This window comes from Plasmopara halstedii, assembly GCF_900000015.1.
Source record: "Plasmopara halstedii genome assembly, contig: Scaffold_816, whole genome shotgun sequence".
Classification (NCBI taxonomy): domain Eukaryota; phylum Oomycota; class Peronosporomycetes; order Peronosporales; family Peronosporaceae; genus Plasmopara; species Plasmopara halstedii.
Genome location: NW_020187732.1, coordinates 1,457,595 through 1,479,859, shown reverse-complemented (window position 1 = coordinate 1,479,859; position 22,265 = coordinate 1,457,595). Strand labels below are relative to the sequence as shown.

The 22,265-nt window shown below is 41.5% G+C and overlaps 8 protein-coding genes across 8 annotated transcripts; 5 read left to right on the top strand and 3 right to left on the bottom strand.

The window, feature by feature from the left end:
- Positions 1-1,564: 1,564 nt before the first annotated feature.
- Positions 1,565-2,357, top strand: PHALS_14231 (uncharacterized protein; the record flags this gene model as incomplete). Its single annotated transcript, XM_024730001.1, has 3 exons — positions 1,565-1,864; positions 1,994-2,047; positions 2,187-2,357. The coding sequence occupies 3 exons, from the start codon at positions 1,565-1,567 to the stop codon at positions 2,355-2,357; spliced, it is 525 nt and encodes a 174-aa protein (XP_024580323.1).
- Positions 2,358-2,968: 611 nt separating this feature from the next.
- On the top strand, positions 2,969-8,353 carry PHALS_14230 (pyruvate kinase; the record flags this gene model as incomplete). Its single annotated transcript, XM_024730000.1, has 3 exons — positions 2,969-4,468; positions 4,605-7,987; positions 8,047-8,353. 3 exons carry the CDS (start codon positions 2,969-2,971, stop codon positions 8,351-8,353), a joined length of 5,190 nt encoding a protein of 1,729 aa, XP_024580322.1.
- A 41-nt stretch (positions 8,354-8,394) lies between these two features.
- Positions 8,395-10,918, bottom strand: PHALS_14229 (aspartyl protease family; the record flags this gene model as incomplete). Its single annotated transcript, XM_024729999.1, has 5 exons — positions 8,395-8,759; positions 8,822-8,978; positions 9,045-9,217; positions 9,297-9,488; positions 9,586-10,918. The coding sequence occupies 5 exons, from the start codon at positions 10,916-10,918 to the stop codon at positions 8,395-8,397; spliced, it is 2,220 nt and encodes a 739-aa protein (XP_024580321.1).
- A 104-nt stretch (positions 10,919-11,022) lies between these two features.
- On the bottom strand, positions 11,023-12,183 carry PHALS_14228 (RxLR-like protein; the record flags this gene model as incomplete). The annotated part of the gene is made up of 1 exon (XM_024729998.1): positions 11,023-12,183. One exon carries the CDS (start codon positions 12,181-12,183, stop codon positions 11,023-11,025), a length of 1,161 nt encoding a protein of 386 aa, XP_024580320.1.
- Positions 12,184-15,158: 2,975 nt separating this feature from the next.
- Positions 15,159-15,995, bottom strand: PHALS_14227 (hypothetical protein L915_13428; the record flags this gene model as incomplete). Its single annotated transcript, XM_024729997.1, has 1 exon — positions 15,159-15,995. One exon carries the CDS (start codon positions 15,993-15,995, stop codon positions 15,159-15,161), a length of 837 nt encoding a protein of 278 aa, XP_024580319.1.
- Positions 15,996-16,003: 8 nt separating this feature from the next.
- PHALS_14762 (hypothetical protein PHYSODRAFT_524483) lies at positions 16,004-17,143 on the top strand. Its single transcript, XM_036407588.1, has one exon. The coding sequence runs from the start codon at positions 16,538-16,540 to the stop codon at positions 16,727-16,729; it is 192 nt and encodes a 63-aa protein (XP_036263277.1). The 5' UTR covers positions 16,004-16,537; the 3' UTR covers positions 16,730-17,143.
- PHALS_14226 (hypothetical protein PHYSODRAFT_525349) lies at positions 17,143-18,383 on the top strand (the record flags this gene model as incomplete). Its single annotated transcript, XM_024729995.1, has 2 exons — positions 17,143-17,312; positions 17,543-18,383. The coding sequence occupies 2 exons, from the start codon at positions 17,143-17,145 to the stop codon at positions 18,381-18,383; spliced, it is 1,011 nt and encodes a 336-aa protein (XP_024580317.1).
- A 2,561-nt stretch (positions 18,384-20,944) lies between these two features.
- PHALS_14225 (uncharacterized protein) lies at positions 20,945-21,191 on the top strand (the record flags this gene model as incomplete). The annotated part of the gene is made up of 2 exons (XM_024729994.1): positions 20,945-20,953; positions 21,027-21,191. The coding sequence occupies 2 exons, from the start codon at positions 20,945-20,947 to the stop codon at positions 21,189-21,191; spliced, it is 174 nt and encodes a 57-aa protein (XP_024580316.1).
- Between the last annotated feature and the right edge of the window lie 1,074 nt (positions 21,192-22,265).

Genomic DNA, 22,265 nt, shown 5'->3' with positions numbered 1-22,265 from the left:
CGGCAGCCCCGCTGCAATCGTGCACCTCCACATAGAGAAAGTTCTGACTCAGATTCATAGCGGATTGCGATCCGCTGACTCGTACTTGTTCTAAGTATAGAACGAAAGGTCGGTGACCTAAATTACGCTTCCATTAAGTGAAACGCTACGGCAGCCCCGCTGCAATCGTGCACCTCCACATAGAGAAAGTTCTGACTCAGATTCATTCCGCGTATACAACGCACAGAGATTTTGTTCTTCCGCTCCTCCAATGTGCGAAAATTTGCGGAACCGTTTATTTACTATAACGTCGGCTCTTGTAGCTGCAGCTCTTCGAATGCGATACATGTCATGGAACATATTTATCTGGCTTGATGGTGCATGCTATTTTCTCTAGTTTTTTTGAGCAAGTCTTCACAACGTCCATTGAATTTTACTCGCACAAGTCCCTTCCTAGTAACCAAACGATTCTAGGTGCCTTCTTTCTGGGTCACATTATTACAAGAGCACAGGGAACCTCGAGCATTATACTCATAAAGTCACATGCTTTTAGAATGATAATGTTTTAATTGATGGTTCAAAAATCAGTCGTAACATGTTTACATGCACAGATACCGTTTTCTTTATTCACCAAGTCCATGGTTTCTAGTCGTTGATTTTTCATGTAGAACTCATCGCATTCGTTTTTGAAATGCCGCGACAGAGACTCGGTGCTGAGCTCGAACGGCGCGATGGCTAGGCGGAACAAACGGTTCACATTGTGAGTATATATGAATGCAAGTATCGTATAGTTTTACGGTAGCGGAGATGCCACCTGGCGAGAAATTCGATAAGGATCTTAATGATATGGGTCAGAATAAGGATAGCTTGAGTCCTGCATAAGATTTTCTGCGGGGGAAAGGGATTATTAATGGAATTTACCTTCGACCATGCAGTTGGAACCCGTTTCTGATATCGAAAACCAGGCAATTTGCCATTAACATTTTTCCATCTTTTAAAGTATAACGACTTTGCAACGCCGCTCACTGTCCTTGTCGCCAGGCATCTGCATCTGCATCAGCAATGCAATGCACATCTCGTACACGATCTCGTGCTAGACGCCGTAAAAATGTAAGCCCAGCTGCATATAAATACCATGCATCTACTGGTATAGTATCTGCGTGTTACAAACGGACAGACAGTTCTTCATATATGTATACAATCTCCGTGATAACCGTTTCAAAAATCTCCTTTGCACATTACTATAAATATGATGAGTACAATGTAAATCTTTTTTTTTACGAGACTGAACGATCAAAACATTACTTTAAAAATGATAGTCGAAGTTTCCCTTGAGAACTCAAAATAATAGCCAACAATAACAAGTTTTAAAAAAGCTGCAAAGTAGTATACTATAGGCCAAACATGATACTTTTGCTTCCTATGATAACCAATCATTTCACAATCCTTAAGCCATTATTCCTCTCGTCCATAAACATGAAGGTTTTCAAATTGAAAATTTCGAGCTTCGCACAAGTGGGGATTTTACAACCTAAGGATCGTGCGACTGAATGAAGTACTCCTGGCGGCTATGCTATCTATCCTGATGATCTCACCCCTTTCAGCAGCTTCCATACGGCGTAACCAACTGTCAGAGCTGACACCTACAGCCAACTATCAGTCTCAACCTGCACGACGCCTCGGAACTGGTATTTCTGCCGATGACTCAGAAGAAAGACTCAATCAAGACTTAAAGTTTCTCAAGCTTCTATTTTCTCGCATCATTCCCGAACCCAAACATGGTAAGATTCCCAAATGGTACGTAAAGTGGCTAAATGGAAAAGAGACCCACCGCCAGACTGTGCTGCAACATTGGAACAAAAAAATGAATCTGCCAGTATCCGAGGTAAAAAAGATGATTGGGTTCGATCCATCTCGTCAATCTTCAAGCTTAGTTAAACTGTTAAATGCCTATACGAGGGAACGCCCCGTTCAAAAAGAAAATATGCACACGTTCGTTTGGAATTAATCGTAGGGAGCTGCGACTGCACTCCTTGTTCTCACGTTGCGCCATGATAAAGTGAAAACAGTAAGTCAATAAAAATACAGCTAAAACGTTTTATTTTTGCATCGCGAGAGTCTTCGAATGAAGTAGCTTCAGTCGTTTTGAAAATAACATCGTGCTGCTTAATATGTTATAGATATCTCTAACCATACGTTATATGTAGACTCTTAATGTGATAGTACTCTGCGAACGTGCACGCTCACATGTCGATGGAGCTCCGTATGCTTGTCAGCGAGATCAGAAGTTTCAAATGAGTGATAAGACAGCCCAATTAATCATCTGGACAATGCAAGCAGAGATATTAGACACTGCTACACATGAGGCTAAGATCTAGCAAGAGAAAAATATATTTCTGTAAATTACTGCCACGCTTACTGTGGCAAAAGATAAGTAAAATATAAATACAGTGAAAGTCAGATGCTTAATTTTCTGTACTGAATTACGCACAGTTAGGTAAAAAAAATGTACTTTATAAAAACAGAGCAAATTCTATACACTACGTTTAACAATATGTATTTGCCGTGATAAGCTTCATTTGTTGCTACACTCTACTTCATTATCAGTATATTGCAGATGTAAACAACATGACCACCCAAAAAATAAAACCGGACTCTAGCTTGGCGTCGGGCTGGCGCTTGTTTGTTTACACAGTCCTAAACCTAGAAGTATGCGGTTAAGCGTCGATAGGTGTATGACACACCATAAGTTTGGGCAGTACGTAGATACCATTTAAATAATAATAGTAGTGCAATCACTAAGTTCAAATAGTATCCACTAATATTCAATCTTTACTACTTAAAAACCACTCATCTCCATTTACTATCTCGATATGATCATGTCCAGTAATAAAGTCCCGTTAGCACACTAAAACAAGACTTAAGATTACGGCTAAAATTCTTTGTCGTCCATCATTCATAATCAAAATCACTACCGCCACGTATAATCATGTCAGGAGCCATTGGACTTAGCCGACAGGGCGTCGAACTTGACAGCATCATGCGCAATGTAACGGGAGAAGAACGGAAGACAAAAATTTTCTGTACTTTGGGTCCAGCTTGTTGGTCACAGGATGGTCTTGGCGAGCTCATAGACGCAGGGATGAACGTAGCTCGTTTAAATTTCTCGCATGGTGACCATGTCAGTCATGCTGATACTTTGAATCGTTTACGTGGTGCATTGGCATCACGTCCACACAAGAATATCGCCGTGATGTTGGATACTAAAGGTCCGGAGATACGAACGGGGTTCTTGGCTAATAAAGACAAGGTCACGATTCAAAAGAATGCTATTCTGGAACTGACAACTGATTATAACTTTTTGGGTGATGAAACAAAGATTGCATGTTCATATCCTGAATTACCTCAATCTGTTCAAGTTGGTGGCTCAATTCTTGTGGCTGATGGATCTTTGGTTCTAACTGTCGTTGAGATTAAAGACGATAGCGTTGTTTGTCGAGCTAAGAATACTGCTACACTTGGTGAACGAAAGAACATGAACTTGCCTGGTTGTAAAGTAATGCTTCCAACTTTAACGGAAAAAGATGAAGATGATCTCGTTAATTTTGGTCTGATGCACGGTGTTGATTACATTGCAGCGTCTTTTGTACGTACGGGTCAAGATATCGATAATATCCGCAAAGTACTTGGTCCTCGTGGTCGTAGTATTAAAATCATTGCCAAGATTGAATCTCAAGAAGGTTTGGAAAACTTTGACGAGATCTTAGCAAAGACGGATGGTATTATGGTTGCACGTGGTGATTTGGGCATGGAGATTCCACCGGAAAAAGTCTTTTTGGCTCAAAAGATGATGATTCGGAAGGCAAATATTGCTGGTAAACCTATTGTGACAGCCACCCAAATGCTTGAATCAATGATTAAGGCACCACGTCCAACGCGTGCTGAGTGTACGGATGTTGCAAATGCTGTGCTTGATGGTACCGATGCTGTCATGCTTTCAGGTGAAACTGCGAATGGTGATTACCCAACAGAAGCTGTGGGAATGATGGCTAGGATATGTGTCCAAGCTGAAGGTGCGATTCATTACGACAATGTGTATCAATCACTACGCAATGCTGTATTGGAGACATATGGTCCACTATCGACACAAGAAGCTATTGCATCATCAGCTGTGAAAACAGCTATCGATATTAAAGCCAAGATGATTGTCGTTCTAACTGAATCGGGTGCTACAGCTCGTTTAGTTTCTAAATTTCGTCCATCGATGCCTGTCTTAGTACTCACAGCAATGGTTTCAAGTGCTCGTCAAGCTGAAGGATTTTACAAAGGTGTAAGAGCTCGTTGTATGGGTTCAATGATTGGCACAGAATCAATTCTTTATCGTGCAACGGATTTAGGCAAACAATATGGATGGGTGCAATCTGGTGACAATGTTGTTGCTCTTCATGGCACAGTTGAAGCACGTTCTGGATCTACCGACATGCTGAAGGTTCTAACGGTTGAATAAGTATCAGTTTAGGTGGATAGTAGTCACTACTATTTGTCAATAAATACACTGAGAAATATTCCATAGTACTTTGCTTTACTATTTTTTCACTTGAGTGACCGTTTTGTTAAACTTTCAGTCTGTGGTACAGTTTCCATCCATCTTCTTACTAAAGAAAAAGATGCTACAACGACTTCGTCATGCTGTCGGGTGGGGATTACCGGCACCTCCACCTGGTACACGAGTTGATTTTCAAGTCTGTGCAGCACTTGGACATGGTCAAACGTTATGGATCGTTGGAGATTTACCACTTCTTGGTGGTTCTGTTGAGATAATCCCAAATCCAAGTACTACAAGTACTGAAAATGGACTCCAATTAGTGACCACCCCCGAATTATATCCCATTTGGTATAATCTTGAACCTATAGTAGCACCAAGTGGTACTATAGTACATTATCGTTATGCTATTGTATCTGGTAGTCGATTTTTACGTTATGAAGGATCAAGTGATGGTGGAATCATTACACGTGAATTAACAATTGGAAGTGAGTATATTCAAACACAAGATACATTAGATGGTCGTTTAGATCGTCGTGCATCAATTGGAAGTGAAGAAGAAGGTTTGAAAATGACAACATGTAGTACTTTCAATATAGTATCTGAATTAACTCATGAGGATGAGATCCCAAGTCATACATTTTGGAATGCTATTCCACGATTAAGTTCTGGACAAGCTTTTGTGGATCGTCGTGCAAATGGAAATGAAGATGGTACATTTCATCGTCTAAATCCAACAATTCGTCGATCATTTGGTGGAATTCGACAAGGAAATACTGAAAATACTGAAGTGAATCAAAGTTCGGAAATGAAACGACGCATTCAAAATGAAGAAAATATCAATTTAACTTCTCAACGTCTTGTTGATGATCTACCATGTTCAACATCACCACGTTCGATGACGACAAATGTTACAATGGAAGCTACAGATGGTGTGATTATTGCTGTCCATCGACTTCCTGTGCTTGTACATCGTACAATTGAAGGACATTATCATATTGAATGGGAAGATGATAATCTCATTTGTCCTTCAGGTTTAATGAAAGATTCATATAGTGAAACAAATTGGGATCAAGTTCATTCCATGCGTCTTACTTGGGTTGGTACAGTTCATTGTGCTGAAAAAATTCCAAAAGAAGATGAAGAACGATTAGCAAAACAATTGGAAGATTTTCATTGTGTTCCCGTATTTCTTTCAGAACCATTGAGTTCAACCTTTCATAATTTTTGTTATGGAACATTATGGCCAGTATTTCATAATATTGTTGATGTTTATGGTGCTTTACCAACAAGATGGTGGAATCCAAGTGAACAACGAAATGCATGGGCAAGTTATAAAACTGTGAATCGAATTTTTGTCAACAAAGTGATTGAAGTGTATAATGAAGGAGATTTGGTTTGGCTTCATGGTCTTCATCTTCTTGTTGCTCCTAGTTTCTTAACACGTCGATTACCATGTGTAAATGTTGGTATCTTTCTTCATACACCATTTCCAAGTTCCGAAATTTTTCGTACTCTTTCGATGCGTGCAGATTTATTACGTGGAGTCTTAGCTGCTGATCATATTGGATTTCATTTATACGAATATGCACGTCATTTTTTAACAAGTTGTCGTCGAATTCTTGGATTGAAATATAGTGCTCAACCTGGTGGATACATTGGTGTGGAATATAATGGTCGAATGGTTATGCTTACAATTAGTCACATTGGAATTGAACCAACATTTATCGATCGAATTCATTCTAGTGAATTAGTTGAACAAGATACAGCAACATTAGCAATGAAGTATGAAAGAAATCAACGTACAATTTACGTGAGTATTGATCGAGTGGAACGTTTAAAAGGCATTTTATTAAAACTTGGAGCAATTGAATTCTTTCTTGCTCGACATGAAGAATATGTTGATAAAGTTCAATTTGTTCAAATTGGAATTTGGGATTCGTCAAATCCAAGTCCTGAGAAAGATAGTGTACGTGCTGAAATCTTAGCACATATGAAACGTATTAATGATCGCTTTGGAGCAAATCGTTTGGAACCTTTATTTGCTTATTCTGAAGTTGAAAATACGGACATGGCATCTCGATTACCACTTTGGCGTGTTGGTCATGTTTTACTTACAACTTCGGTTCGTGATGCTGTAAATTTATATCCATTTGAATTTATTTACGCTCATGAATTAGCGAAATCACCTGGTGTTGTAATTGTTTCGGAATTCTCTGGAAGTAGTCGTGTTTTAACTGGAAGTATTGGTGTTAATCCATGGAAACGAGAAGAGATTGTTCAAGCCATGGAATTAGCTTTAACAATGTCACAAGAAGAACGAAAAGCACGTCATGATAAAGATTTTGAATATATTATTACAAATTCACGTACAAAATGGGCTGAACGTATTCTTGTCGATTTAAAACGAACAAAGAAACAAACAGCAGAAGGAGAACATATGGGTTATGGACTTGGTTTAGGCTTTCGTATGCTTGAATTCAATGCTGGTTTTAAAATGTTAGAAACTGAAGTCGTCGCAAAAGCATATCGCGAAACATTTCGACGTGTACTTTTCTTTGATTATGGAAATACTCTTACGTTAGAAGAATCAACAAATGTTCATAATTTTGTGAAATACATTTCGGGAAGTGAAGAAACTGGATTTGTATCAAAATCCGAGACTCCAAAAGCTAGTTCGGATTTACTTGCTTCCTTAACTTTGTTATGTGCTGATCCACGCAATACTGTGTTTGTTTTAAGTGGAAAAGAACGATTGGATTTAGAACAAACACTTGGAAATGTTCGTGGTTTAGGACTTGCGGCTGAACATGGATATCTGTATAAATGGGGTACAGGAAGTCAATTGACTGAGACACGAACATTTTCAAATTTGAATGATGATGAAGGAGTTTGGTTGTGTACAAAAGATAATTTTGATGATTCATGGAAAGATGTAACCCATGCTGTAATGGATATTTACACTCAACGTACTCATGGCACTTACATTGAATTAAAAGGAAGTGCGTTACTATGGCAATATCGTGATGCTGATCCCGAATTTGGACAATTACAAGCAAAGGAATTACATGATCAATTATTACAAGTATTAGAACATTTTCAAGTCGAAGTTGTGACTGGAATTGATTATCTTGAAGTTCGTCCGGAAGGGGTTGATAAAGGTGTGATTGTTGATCGTGTGATGTCAACTATTGAATCAACAAGTGGACAATATGTGGATTTTATCTTATGTATTGGTGATGATCTTTCCGATGAATTAATGTTTCAATATCTTGAAGGTGGACGTAGTCGTCGCAATATGTTTACAGTTACAGTTGGAAAAAAACCAAGTGCTGCGAAGTATTTTGTGAATGATGTTGAGCAAGTGATGGAGATTGTGCATGCAATGACAAAAGTTTCAACCTCTGCGAAACGTAATTTTTCAATGAATGATTTACGTTTATTTGATCAACATTTAGTTTCAAGGTAAGAAGTTGTTGTTTATTGTTTTTTTAAAATGAAATGCTTAACAATGTTGTTGATAGTGGAGCTTTTCAACGTCCTGATATTGGACAAAGTCGTCAATTTGGATATATGAGTGAAGGAAGCATTGAAGGTATTGATTCGGATCATGAAGAATCCAATCGAATGAATCTTGTAACAAATCATGGTATTACGAATCGAAAACATGAATTACGAAGTGGAACTGAATTTGTTCGTAATTCCATGTCCATGACTTCATTATCAACTGTCACCACGTCGTCATTATATCCAACATCCTCTACTTATGAACAATATCTTAGTAATGTTGATGAAGCAGCGGAAGAGGAAGAAGGAGGAATTTTCTTTTAATTTTCAAGTCTAAGGAATCATTACATGTCATTCACTTTCCCTTAGTTTAGATATTTCTCTTGAATTTCATGTACAATTGAATCTTCCAATGTGATATCTTTGACATATCCAGCTTGAAAGTCTTGACTTTGATAGACATAACCACTTGCTTTCTCAATTGCTGCATTCACTTTTTCTAATGTCATTGGATCTTGAATCTGTAAAGGAAGAAAAGAAACGAGACTAAAATCTTCAATTACTTGAATCAATGCTTCAGTCATTTGATCAAATCGTTTTGAAAGATGTTTTTGAATCTTTGGACATTCCAAACAATGTGATGTCGTGTCTTGAAATTCATCAGAATCATCGAAACGATTGAGTAGATAACGTAAGTCAAGGACATCGGTATAAAAGTCTAAATTGAATGCTATCGTACACAATAATTGAAACGTGAGTACAGAAAACAATATATTGGGAAAACGTACGTACCAAGTTTGCCATATTGTTCCATCAAATCAACTTTTGAAAATACATTGATATGTGGTAATTCCAGTCGTACCATTGATGATAAACTTAACATGACCACAGAAATGAATTTGAAGCTATCGGTACAATGATGAGCATCGACAAGATGTACAACTGCAAGCTAAAACACACAAAAAATAATTATTGGTGATATTGTTGACCATTTGTTATGAATAACATAACGTACATGGTACCCAATTTTTTGTAACTTGTGAAGAATATTGTGAACACTAGTGGTATGAGTATAAAGCTCAACTTGTCCAGGAAAATCAAATAGAAGATATTTGTTCTGTAGCATTGTAAGCTTCTCTTCTAACCACTCAAAGTTCATGTCGATGTAATCCATACAATACACAAGACCTATAATATTGTAGATACCCCATTTTCAAGTCATATACCTTTTTTTACCAATAAAGTATCAAATTTATTGTGTACGCACCACCATTTGGACCTAAATCAAGCTCTTCCATCACTTTCTCAAGACAAACCATCTCAGCGACGTCAATATCAGCAACGTATGGTAATTGTTCATTAGCTGGATCCATATTAACTACAGCCACATCTCGACCTTTAGCTTGCAGGAATTGCTGCATTCCATTGCAGTACGTTGTCTTGCCCGAACCAGGAGGTCCTAACACAATTTGTCCGAACGCCATCAAATTGAAAATTGAGTCATATTTTATGAAGATGAGTACAAAGTTTTTATTACTTTTGTGAGGTTTTAGTACTTAATTCCGTCCTTTGAAATCGGCAACTTGAGTTCCATGGAATTTTACAAGTCTGAGAATTATCAGATCGAATAAGACGAACATTCTGAGTCAAATGGGGAGAATTGCCATCTTCCATGTGGCAAATTTGATACACTTGCGAATGCAACAAACGTGCGACATAAGTGGCATTTGCACTGTTTGTGTTTCCAACATTTTTACAAAACATGCTAGCAGGTGCACCATTCACAAGACCATCACTCTGAGTTACACTTAACGTGCGTGCAAATGGATTACGTACACATTTGGCAAGTGCTGGATGTACCCATTCTTTCATACATGCAACACGACGCAATCGTTCGTTAAATATGATCTGTTGCATTTCGTGAAAACTCAAGTTGCCGTCAGTATCACGGGGCAATCCAGCAAATAACGTGATAATGTCACGTCGCGTATATTGTGGAAAACGCGTCAACATGTGATCAAATTGACGCACTACTTGATCTTCTTCCTCTTGTATCAATGCACCCATTTGATACACTGCAAGAAGATCTTCTCGTTCCATGCGTGTAGCCATAATCTTCACTTCACGATCTGTGACTTCATGCAAACCTTTGATTCCACTCCGCAACTTACAATTTGCATCCAAAGGACCATATAGTCCAAAAACAAATAATCGACCAGCTGAAGTTGCATGTTGCAAGTGAGGAGGAAAAACAAAGTGTAAAAGATGCTTTAACGCCACTGAAGCATTTAATTTTGAAACATGTTCAAGTTCCAGCGACAGATCCTTGCGTCGTGTCGTAGTAAAGTCGCTAGTGTGTTGCGACAGAAAGTTAAGTTCTTCTTGTACAGTTGCCGCGTTTTCACTACATCGAAGTCCGAGTTTTCGAGGTGCGTCTTTAGCAAATTGAGCACGAAGACATGGAGTTGCACTTTCATTCCAGGCTGCAGGATCAGCAGGACCAACAAGTTTAATCAGGTCAGCAACTGCGTTTGACTTTGCAACACCTAGGACAAGTGTTGGACCACTCGATAATGCTTGAATGGCAAAGTCGTCAACTTCTGTCAAAACCACACTCGACGTCTCGTTACAAATTAATTTGTCAGCAAGTGGATTTTGATATCGAATACTGTTCAAGTTGCATACTTCCAAGACAAAAGTTTGTGCTGCTTCCGGTGACAAAGAAATCAGCATCTGTTGTTGTACTTGAAATCCCCATCGTTGAAGTTCTTGCCGTACAGCTTCATCATGTTCCAATGCATCAGCTTGAAGTAATAAAACAGTAATTTGTAATTGATTCAGATCAGCATCACTAGGATCTTTTCGACTGGTTGATGGCGTTTTTTTCATTGTGTACGTAAAAGGAGAAATGACAATTGAAGGCAAATTTGCTAGAAATAGACAATATATTTCAAGACAACAAAAGTTGGTGTTTTTTATATCATCGACTTATCTCATACAGCAAGGGCAAAGCCAACGCGTGGCTTACGAGTGTCCGTACCCCAATCAAAAACAGTATAATGTTTGCGCATAAACACATCACCTAGAATCCAAAGTGGACCAGCAGGTGGTGGAATATCCATTCCGACAAAAGCAAAGAGACAAAATGGTCCACTCTTAAGTGTATACTCCGATTTGGTGAGAGTGAATGTCTTGCCATTTAACACAAATGAAATGTCTGGAGCAGTAGCAGAACAACTGATGAAATACTCACCAAGTATAAATTTATGTGCACCGACTAATTTGGCCAATTTTGCCACTTGGTATTTTGGTCCAGCAATAAGTGAAGTGCCAGAGTCAATAATTGCCTTGTTCACATCAGTAACATTTTTGTCAAAAATTGTAATTGCGTCAAGTTGCACTGTCCAATACGTGGCACTTATTACATCAACATAAGTAAGTTCCCCTGTATAGTGACTTTGATCGACACCACCAAGTATCAACTCGCCGTCTTTTTTGTCGCCTAGATAAAATGCAAATACTGGTTCATCCAATAAACCTTGTTGCACCATTCGATGAAATGGAGTTTTAAGGTGATCAACGCTAATAGTGTCAAAAGCTAGACCAAAAAGTCCATCAAATTTGCCAAGATAATAGGCCGGACCTAATCCTTTTGTCACATTCACTTCAGCAAAAAATTGGTCCGAGACTGTAAGTTTACCCACTTGCAAAGTATCTTGCGACAAAAATCCTGACACGGGTCCACTACCATACATGATATTAAAAATTGATCCATTTTGTTTGTACGTAATACTTTTTGTATGGTCATATACATGATGCGATCCAAATTTTTTGTCAGGTACCCACAGGTTACTCGATCCCGTGTCAAATACAACAGCAAAAGGTTGAGGTGGGGTACCAATTGAGATCAAACCGTAATATTGTGCATTCTGAAAGTCGCGAATGATAACATCAGCTGTACCTTCGACGGCAAAATTTGGATCTTGAAGCAATAGATTCACGTTTGGGATCCAAATCGCAGGACGATGTATGGATTGAATTGGATTTAATAGCGATGATAGAAATTCATCATTGTTGCGTTTAATCATTGGCACACGCAGTACTGCAGCGGTGCTGAGTCCAAGTAGCAAGAAGCAGAGAAAACGACGTGACATTAGAGCAAAAGTTTGGTACTGAGAAAGATCCTTTATTCTTTAGAAATGTGGTACAATGTACCAGGTTACGTGTGTGTAGAAAGTATATCTAATTAGTTTCTATATAAGTTACTTTATTAGGGTGGATGCGGATTGTAACAGGGTTACACGTACCCAGGGGGGCGTAACACGAGATGGGCATGGTGTGGCTGCCTGCACCCAAACAAGAATATGGTATGTGGCTAGGTAGCCGCAGTAGTTATGCATGTATCTATATTTATTTCAGGAGAATCTCAACATTCAAAATTAGGCGGTTTAGCTGCAGATAAAAAAATATATAACTTAAGATCAGTTTTGGATTTTAAACGGAAGAGTAATGAGCCTTGGGTTAAGGCAATATTTACTCTTGGAGTAAGCGGATTGCGATCTGCTAACTTGTATTTGTTTTATGTATAGAACGAAAGGTCGGTGACCTAAATTACGCTTCCTTTGAGCGCAACGCTACGGCAGCCCCGCTGCAGTTCTATACTGAATGCAGCATGATTATTTTAGACTGTTTGCAGGTTGACGGCTACAACAACAACAATCAGCACTACAGCGCTATGTGTTAAATTACATCTATTCGTTGCAATTAGAATATTTGACGTTAAGTATGCCAAACTGATTGTCCCATTAATCGTGATCAGTAATTCTTTTCGCGGTTGTTGTGTCCACCTCAGAGTTGCATGTAGTACTCACGATGCAGTATGTTGTATTTAGTGTTGCCCTGCTCAACTTCAGCTTTACGGAAGAGCCGTTCGTGGCCTTCGTAGACACACTTTTGACGAGTGAAAGTAAGGCGAATTCTAATGCGCAGTCGCTCACAGTACTTGCACCATTGTTGAATACGCGATCAGAATTTTTCTGAATAGAAATATCGGGCACGATATACCATAGAATTTGTCAAACGCAAGTATAGATCTGATAGATAATCTCCGGCAACCTAAACTTGATACTTGCTCAGCTAAATACGATCTTCTTGAGCAACAAAGCTTGACAAAAGCAATACTGAAAGTATAATAATACTGTTGTTGAGGATTAAACCTGATCTATACATCACGTGGGAACTTATCCTACGGACCACCTTCTGATCAAATTTCAGTCTTAGAATTTCTGGAAACGTCTTTGGGGTGACGAAAAATGTAATATATTCTGATGTGCTACACGTAGTCGGCAGACTCATTACTGGTAGCACGAAACTGATTACTTGTATTAAAGCACCCAACGTTTGGCGTTTTGGTTTCTTAAAACTTGCGCACATAAGTACAAGCAGACTGTGCTTGCGACGAGGATTTCACCTTTGAGACCTATGCACACGCTCAAAACTGCTAGTAGTTTGTATATTTTTGGTTACGAGTAGGTAGCACCCGCTGATCCAAACGATTTGCTCAGTGTCATGTGCACACGTTGAATGACAGTCTCTGAGCGCCGTAAACCTACAGGCTGTGTATAATAGGGTACACCCTCCATCGGAAACTCATGTAAGTCTAAAACCCCACTTTGGCAAGATTGCACGGGTGTCGTGGCAGTTTGAGATGTCGATCTTTATCTTTTTTGATGAAGAACCATGATCGCCAGTCGCGTTGCGCTTTCACTAGTGAGCGAGGGACGACCTTGGGTGACTGAGATTGTCGGTCGTTAGCTGTTACAGCAGTCTTGCCATCGGGCTGTACACAGCAAGAACTGGAGATGATGGCTTGTCCCCGTCATGTTCGTATATTGCAGAGTCATAAATTAGTCGACGCTCTAGTCATACGTTCACTTCACTGGAGCTGAATTGTAAATCTATTAAACGAGTAAGCGGCGTGATTTCGTAACAAAGTGCACGAACTGAGCGTGAAACTCAGCAGACCTTCCAGCAGCTTCGAGTATTCCTCATTGAACTGAACAGTTTACACAACCACTGCTGCCCCATTCACAGACCGTTCTACAGGAAGTTACTGCCTGTGGTTTTGTATCGATCATAACGTTACTTTGCTGCGCTTGTTAGATCGGCGCGAGAGGAAGGCTCGCACGTTTTGGCGTGTATGGGTTTCCCACCAGCGCGGCGAGCGATTTCAGACGGTAATTACGACGGGAGCTGAGCAAAGGTTGGCGCGATAAAGTGCGTTTGCAGTAGAACGTTCTGGGTCTCTTGAGCCGAGGCTGGCTCTTTGGTGACGGGCTGAACTTCGTCGTGAGTTGTAAGGCGAGGTGTCGAAACACTTGCCACCGATGGAAAGGGTGCGGAGCTGGACACTTTAATAACGGGGAGGCTGAGTGCATCTAGAGTTTCCTTCTTGGGGACTGCTAGGCAGTGTATCACATGACGATGAAGAAGGTGTTCAATTGGAACTCATAAAGTTAGGTTCGTTATGATCATCGGTATCTTTTTCAAAAGTTTCTCTTGATGTGTCGATTGTAAAGACCGCGTCCTTGGCGAAGCTATTTGAGCCGTTCAATTCGGTTCACGGGAGTGGACTCATGGCGCAAGTACGCTCAGAAAGAAGGCATAGCAAGTGCAGAGAGCGGATTGGAACTCCAGGCGCAGTGGTTTCTTGTAAAGCGGTCACTTTTGCGCAGTGTTTTTAAGGACGAAATAAGTGTGAACCCCGATTTGGTCCACATCTTAAAAAATGTTAATTATCAGAGGCTTTCACCAGCATTTGTGTTTTTGTCAACGCGGACTTTGACACCTCAAGTTTACACTGTGCAAATTGCACGGCAACCTCGTTGCAATTCTTACGTACCTTAATTGACTCACTAAATAGAGATCGTTATGAAAGGCTTGTACCTGTATGTTTCGAACCACTTGGAATTTCTTCACGATGTTTTGCCGCCTTTAACGAAAGCATTAGTAAATAAATCAGAATAGGAATTGATTTGAAGAAACATCATTAGCTTAAAATGCATGTACGAACAAGTTAATCTCAACGAACTAGTACATACAAGTGTTCGTGATGAACATTCAAATATCATCAAGCGAGTGTTTGATGTTTAGGGTGGTTGGACTCAATTAGACCGACATACATGCCAGCACCCAACAAGCCACCAATAACCGGGCCAACAATTGGAATCCAGAAGTAGAAGCTGCGAGTTGTGAACACCTTTAAGCCCCAGCCAGCAAGAGATGTAAAAAGACGAGGACCAAAGTCTCGAGCTGGGTTCAAAGCATAGCCTGTATCGAGGCCAAAAGCCATGCCGACGCACGTTAGCATTAAGGCTAACGCAGCTGGAAAAGTGTATGGACTTGCAGGTTGATTATGTTGATCACTGACCGCAAAGATTCCGCTTACGAGTAAAGCAGTGCCAACGACTTCATTCGCAAAACCACACCAATTCGGGATTTTTTCGTTCGGGTAGGTTGCAAAGATGCCTTGGGTTGTCATACGCTCGGGGTCTTGAAGATCAAACCATGGATAATATACCACATAGACGACCCATGCAGCAGCAAAAGCACCCAAAGTTTGAGCAAGAAAGTAGCCAGGAAGTTTGTACCACTCAAATCGTCCAAAAGCTGCCAGAGACACGGACACTGCGGGGTTAAGATGGCCACCACTCACACCACCAGCAAAATGAATGCCGAAGAGCAGTCCAATACCCCAGGCGAGATTAACAGACAGGTAGTGACCAGCGTTTCCAACGCCAAGTATGTATTGGGCTACGGAGCCATCACCAATGAGAACCAAAATAAAGGTGCCAACAAATTCTGCAAGACAAGCACGAACGTGTGGGTTGTCGATGGCATAAAAGGGCAAGCGCGGATTGCCATTAAGATCCGCATATTCAGGCTTTATCGTTCCGTACTCGGGCATGTTTGTAAGGTATTGCTGAGAACCGAAACTTGGAAAATGAAGATAATCACAATGCAGCTCAGTGTTGACGTACTGCTTCAATGGGATTATGAATTATAATTTTTTTGGCTCCGGATATTTGAATCCATTGATTGTTCTGAGCTACATAAACTGAGTTTGGAGCAGCTGAAGCGGACAGAGACGATGAACGGAAATTGATGCTCATTCGTACAGTAGAGGAGAATCTTGCTAGAAAAGGAATCATCTAATGTGTACTAAGAGATACACTAGCTCAGCATCGAACAAGGGAATTTTCTAATGCATAATATGTATGATCCTCTCATTTCTTGAATATTGTTCACGATTCAGATATTATTTTCGTGCGGAGATGAACATACGCTTCTTATAGCTTTTGCGAAACGGACCTGTCCACAACAGCTGTCGAAGCCACTAATCCCGGGCTCGAGTAATTTATTGGATACCTGCACACAATGATCGACAATCCCGTTGTTAAACTTACTGATTTCTAATCTTGAGAGCAAGTTCCTTTGCCTCTTACCCGAATGACCAAGTACGGCACCAGTAAACCTGTTTACGTCGACGTGGAAAGCAATTCTCCGTTGCCATTCTACCGCGTTTGTAATTCCAACGTTCGTGCTTACCTGGCCGAGTTTGTTGGCACCTTTATCTTCGTGCTTATCGGTGATGGCTCCGTCGCGTTGGAGGAGGTGATGCAGGCCACTACTTGTCTGTAAACTTGAGCTGGAGCTTTGCTCTATTCTTTGGTATTTATTTCTCAGGCAGTGTCAGTGGTGGTCATTTGAATCCAGCCGTCACTTTCACGTTAGCTCTTTTCAAGCGATTTGAGTGGAATAAAGTACCTGGCTACATCTTCGCTCAGACGGCCGGTGCTTTTGCGGCTGCTTTGATCGTTTTCATCGTGTACTATCCGTGGTTTAATAATCTTCATCCAGCACGTGAGACCACGCAAGGTATTTTCGCAACGTACCCAAACGTTTAAATTTCCAACTGGTCTGCTCTTACAAACGAAATCATCGGTACAGCTCTGCTAACTAATAGTATCTTTGCTGTGGGTGATCAACTCAATAAACCTGCGAGTCCCTACAGTTTTCCTAGTGCTATTTCTCTCATGCTTACGTGCATTGGAATGTCGTTCGGTCACGACACTAGCTACGCATTAAATCCTGCTCGCGACTTTGGCCCGCGTCTATTTACATTTTTCGCTGGTTGGGGATGGAACGTCTGGACTTTGCGTAATGGTTATTTCTGGATTCCCATTGTGGGTCCATTTATTGGGGGCATTCTTGGCGCTACCACGTACGTTCACACATCCACTACATTAGAAACATCAATTGTCAAAATAAATATGACTTTGATACTACACTTTGCATTACTACTACTAATTTGTTTTAATAAAACATAATAGTAATATTTAATTTAAGCTTAATCCCATGAGAAACGATAAGACATGAGGCTCGAGGCTAAGTCCGTCGCATGATTCTTCGGTACTATCTATAGGTCTCATACCTTAAATTTCACGAAGGTAGCAACGTCATTTTAAATATGGCAGAGTACAAGCCTGGCTTTGGAGGTTATGCAGATCTTGAAGGGACTGGACGATGGTCGACTTACGCCATTCGAAACCAAAATTTGCGAGCATATATTGCAGAATTTATTGGAACTTTTGTTCTTGTACTTATTGGAGACGGCTCAGTGGCTCAATTTGTGCTTAGTAAACGAGTAGCTGGCGATTATGTATCGGTAAACCTTTGCTGGGGTATTGCTCTCTTGTTTGGTATCCATGTCTCTGGAGGTGTAAGTGGAGGTCACCTTAATCCTGCGGTAAGTGTGAGCATGGCACTATTTAAGCGCTTTGAGTGGCGTAAGGTTCCAGGCTACATCATTGCGCAAACGTCAGGAGCATTTGTCGCTGCTTTGGTGCTTTACATTGTTTATTACCCATGGTTCGATATCGTCGACCCAGAGCGCGAATTTACTCAAGGCATATTTGCTACATATCCCAATGCTCAAATTCCGAATTGGGCTGCGTTTGCCAATGAAGTCGTTGGTACGGCATTGCTGGTTGGTGGCATCTTTGCGTTATGTGATCAGATTAACAAACCCGCAAGTCCCTACAGTTTTCCTGCAGCGGCGGGTCTTCTCCTCGCAAGCATTGGTATGTCCTTTGGCCTCAACACAGGTTATGCATTAAATCCCGCTCGAGACTTTGGACCTCGCCTTCTAACCCTTTTGGGTGGCTGGGGCTGGAAGGTATTTGCATCAAATGGCGGATATTTTTGGATTCCCATTCTCGGTCCATGTATTGGCGCAGTGCTAGGAGCTTCCATATACGTGGGTCTTATTGAACTTCACCACCCTCCACAGTAGCTTGAAATGCATATGTAAGATAAGCTATAAATTAATTTGAATGCCACAGCTTTATTTGTAATAGCTCACATCTTATTGGGTTTGCGATGTTAAGACCATTGAAAGATCGTAGCTTTTGGTCTTCTGTCGCTTGATCCTGTGATGTGTAATCTGTTGTTAGAAAAACTTTCAGCTGATGATAGACTGTACCAAGGAAGCAGCGATGTAAGCATTACAAAGCAGTGGTTCGTAAGACTTTCATTATCGGTGTGAACTTAAACATTGAAAATTCCATGCAGCGAATTATCTATTTCCTACTTGACTTTTCAGAAAAGGCTTTAATTCCCCACTTTTCGTCTTCTGTAGACACCGCGCAAAGTGACCGCTACACGAGCAGCCACTACGTTTGGAGTCAAACTTCATTCATTGCTCTTTACCATTCCTACTTCTCAGAGCATACTTGCACCAGGGTCCCCTCTCGAGCCATCAAACAAATTGACTTAACGAACTCACCACAAAACCACACGCTGTTCGAAGTGAGGAGACCTTATTTCTATAGTAAAGTGGTCGTCGGGTCCTGACCAAACAATTCTGCCCTCACCCGACAAACACAACCTAGCTGTTCAACGAAAAGGAGGCACCCGCCAGAGTGCGGATGATAATCAAGGTCTATTCACGCACTGAGTAAGGAACACGTGCCATACCACCCAGTTCAAAGCTGTGCGAGCCATCCCCTGTGAAGTGGACATCCTGCTAGAGCGTCAATCAATGATTGACTATGCAAAGCACAAAGCACAACGCACAACGCAAACAAAAAGATAGTTTATAAAATCACCACCCCAGCTCTAACTACTTACATTGCCGCCCGTCATCATGGGACAGCTGTATCAGCTAATGACCAAGGGTCTTACTCATCACAAGATCGATCCAAGCTCATTACGGGAAGCGCGCTGCGACGGATGATTCTGCATCTTCTTCGGACCGAGGGTCCATGAGGAATTATTTGACCACGACTTCCAGATAATTGCACAAAGTGGAGCTTCAAACTCCCACGATCTCTTCAATGAAGGTGAACCTTTTACTTAGCCAAACAATTGTTTAAATTCGATGTACTCGCTGGTACGCCAAGCGTATCATGTGAAAGTAGGCAACCACTAGCTCCTCCAGCATCCCAGAATGAGCACGACCCTCCGTGGCTAGCTCTCGTGAACCATGTAGAATGTTGCAGCACGTCGACTCCCTCCCGGAAACTCGGATACGCTCTCTGTGCTTGCAATCGTGCTTACTGGCTTTATGTTCCTCAACCGGGTTAGAACCGCGCCCCAGCTACAGAGAGGAAGGTAGTTCAGCCTCAGGAGACGGTCCAGACGCTGCTCTGTTTGCATCAGAGCAAATCATATCCATTGGTTTGTAAGGGCGGTACGGCGGCCTGGCTGGTAAGCCCATGTAAGACACAGGATGTGTTTGCATTCTATAGGGATGTTTATATCATTACTCATTTCCTTTGTCGCTACGATCACCAATACGATGTAGCGCGGTCGTAATTTGGTCATGTAGACTGCAGACACCGCATGTGTGACAGTTGAATAGATTTAGTAAATCCATGTGCCGAGTACATATTCGTGTGCGTTTCGGCTGTCAAAGGCATTATGTGATGCTCGTGTAAATTGGCTTTTGGCTGTAGCGTCACGCATCCTGCGCATGACGCTCGATATCATCGATATGTATAGCTAAATTTGCTACGGCTTTACTAAGCCACACACACCACTAAGAGCGACGATATCGTGGCGTAGTGGTGTCAAAGGTAGCTGGGGGTCGAACAAAACATTAACATGAGCTGATGCTACGCGTGTAGTGGCATTTAGCGCAACCTCAATTTGAAGGAGCTACTTCGTCCAGTACCGCGATCTCTCAGCTTTGTTATACCCTTACGACGAAAAACAAGCGCTTTGTCTGATTATCTGTTTGTGAATGGTTAACAGCTGACATGTTCAATCTGGTGCCGAGCACCGTAACAATGTTCGCCCAAACTTTCCTATAAAGCATTACTCGCATCTGATACAATGCTACCTGCAAGCCATGTTGGCAAATCACCTAGTCTAAAAATCGCTAAAATGTATTCTTACCGATGATAATATTGCCGACGGCAGCAACGAGCCATCTTGCTCGGATGATCCACAAAGCAAATATGAAAAGATGAAAGGTCAAATGTGACAACAGATGGGCGAAATGGCATCCGATAAGCCAAAAGCCAGGCACGCTTGGAATTTTGTTTCACATTGATTCCGTCTCTTCTGTCATACCTAGGTTAACGGTATCCCCCTTACATAAGTATTTGAGAAAATCGCACATATTTTGTAAATGATTTACTTTAGTACTGCTATCGTACTAAAAGCCACATTGCATATTAAAAAAACTAGAAAAAACTCTTATTGTCTTCAAAGAAGTCATTTCTACCCAATCCATGTGAACAGCCGTTGGCTCTATATGAATATTAATGAATGCAAAAGTAGCGGGATCTTTAGCCTATTTACACTTTGTAGCACTTTGAAGTCCTTCCAATTACCAAGGTTGAGGTTGCCATGACCTACGTACGACCCATCGATGATTTCAGGCGGGGTATTTGATCACACAGCCTTCCCTTACCTGACGACAGTGAAGTAGGAAGCATGTGTCGCATCGCGGCGTTGGGAGGCAAAGTTTGGCGACATCGCTGCTGAGTACAGTGACCCCCAAAAGGCAGCATCAAACCATCCATGGGTACTTGGCGCGCGATCTCGCCAGTGTGAACCGATGAGCGACAATTCTCTTGCGCGCTTTACAGCCTGAGTCGGTCAAGATGGAGACTCTTTGTACTTCGGCCCGGGACAGAATCGTCTCCTCCGAACCGACAGTTCCTTGAAGTGGATCTCGCAATCGCCTTGGGATTACTCAAGGCATCGGCAGCAAGATAACATTTACGCTGCCTCGCCTTATAGGTAAGGCAAAAGAGCGTGCTATCGGGAGGCTAGTCACCGACCCTGGTGCCCCCCCCCTCGAGAGAGTCTCAAGAGTGACCTCTGGTTGGTTATCGCTCCGCCACAAGACAAGTCGCAAATACAAACAGACATCTTCGCTCTGGAGCAGGGTCGGTCCAGCAATCGAGACAACGTCCAGAAGACACGTCACCTGGTGTCAAGTATAGCCTTGAATCCCATCAACAACAGCATGTCTTCGTCTGTGGATCACAACAGCATGTCTTTGTCTGTGGTATGCGTGAAGGCGGCGAGAACGTTTTTTTGCGTATCTGCCTTCAAAGGCCAAGGCGCTTAGCTTTAGCGGTGTCCAGTCGAGGCGCTACATCACTCTAGGCCAATGAACGTCTCTAGTTGAGCGCTTACCGCTTGCGTTTCTTTTACCACCGGGTCCCCAGATCCCATTTAGGCACGTCTTCGACTAATACTTGTTAAGCTGGTCACCTTATACTCGGAAACAGGAGCTTGAACATTCCATATGAGCAGTGGATACAGTCGTTTGATGGCTTGGTCGTGGGATTCACTACAAGAGATTTCAAGTGGTGCGGGGCTGTCGCGCATCGTGAACAGTGAATCTCGAAATCTGCATTAACTATCGGACAGAGGTTGCGTTCGTGCGCACCTTTCAAGAGAGAGACCGTGAGCATCTATGTAGAATTCATGCCACTTAGACTAGTACTTAATGTACACTCTTACAAAGTATTTCCTTTTTGCTGCCAGCACCCACGTGTACCACAGATCTTGTCTTTTCGGATTCTCTTCATCTCTTCGGAAAGGCTGATATTCCGGTACTTGCTATTATCCACAATAAGACCAATTATACAGTTATATTCACACGTAACTGCGGAGCCACAAATCATTTAAAGTGAGACGGTTAACCGCAAGTCTC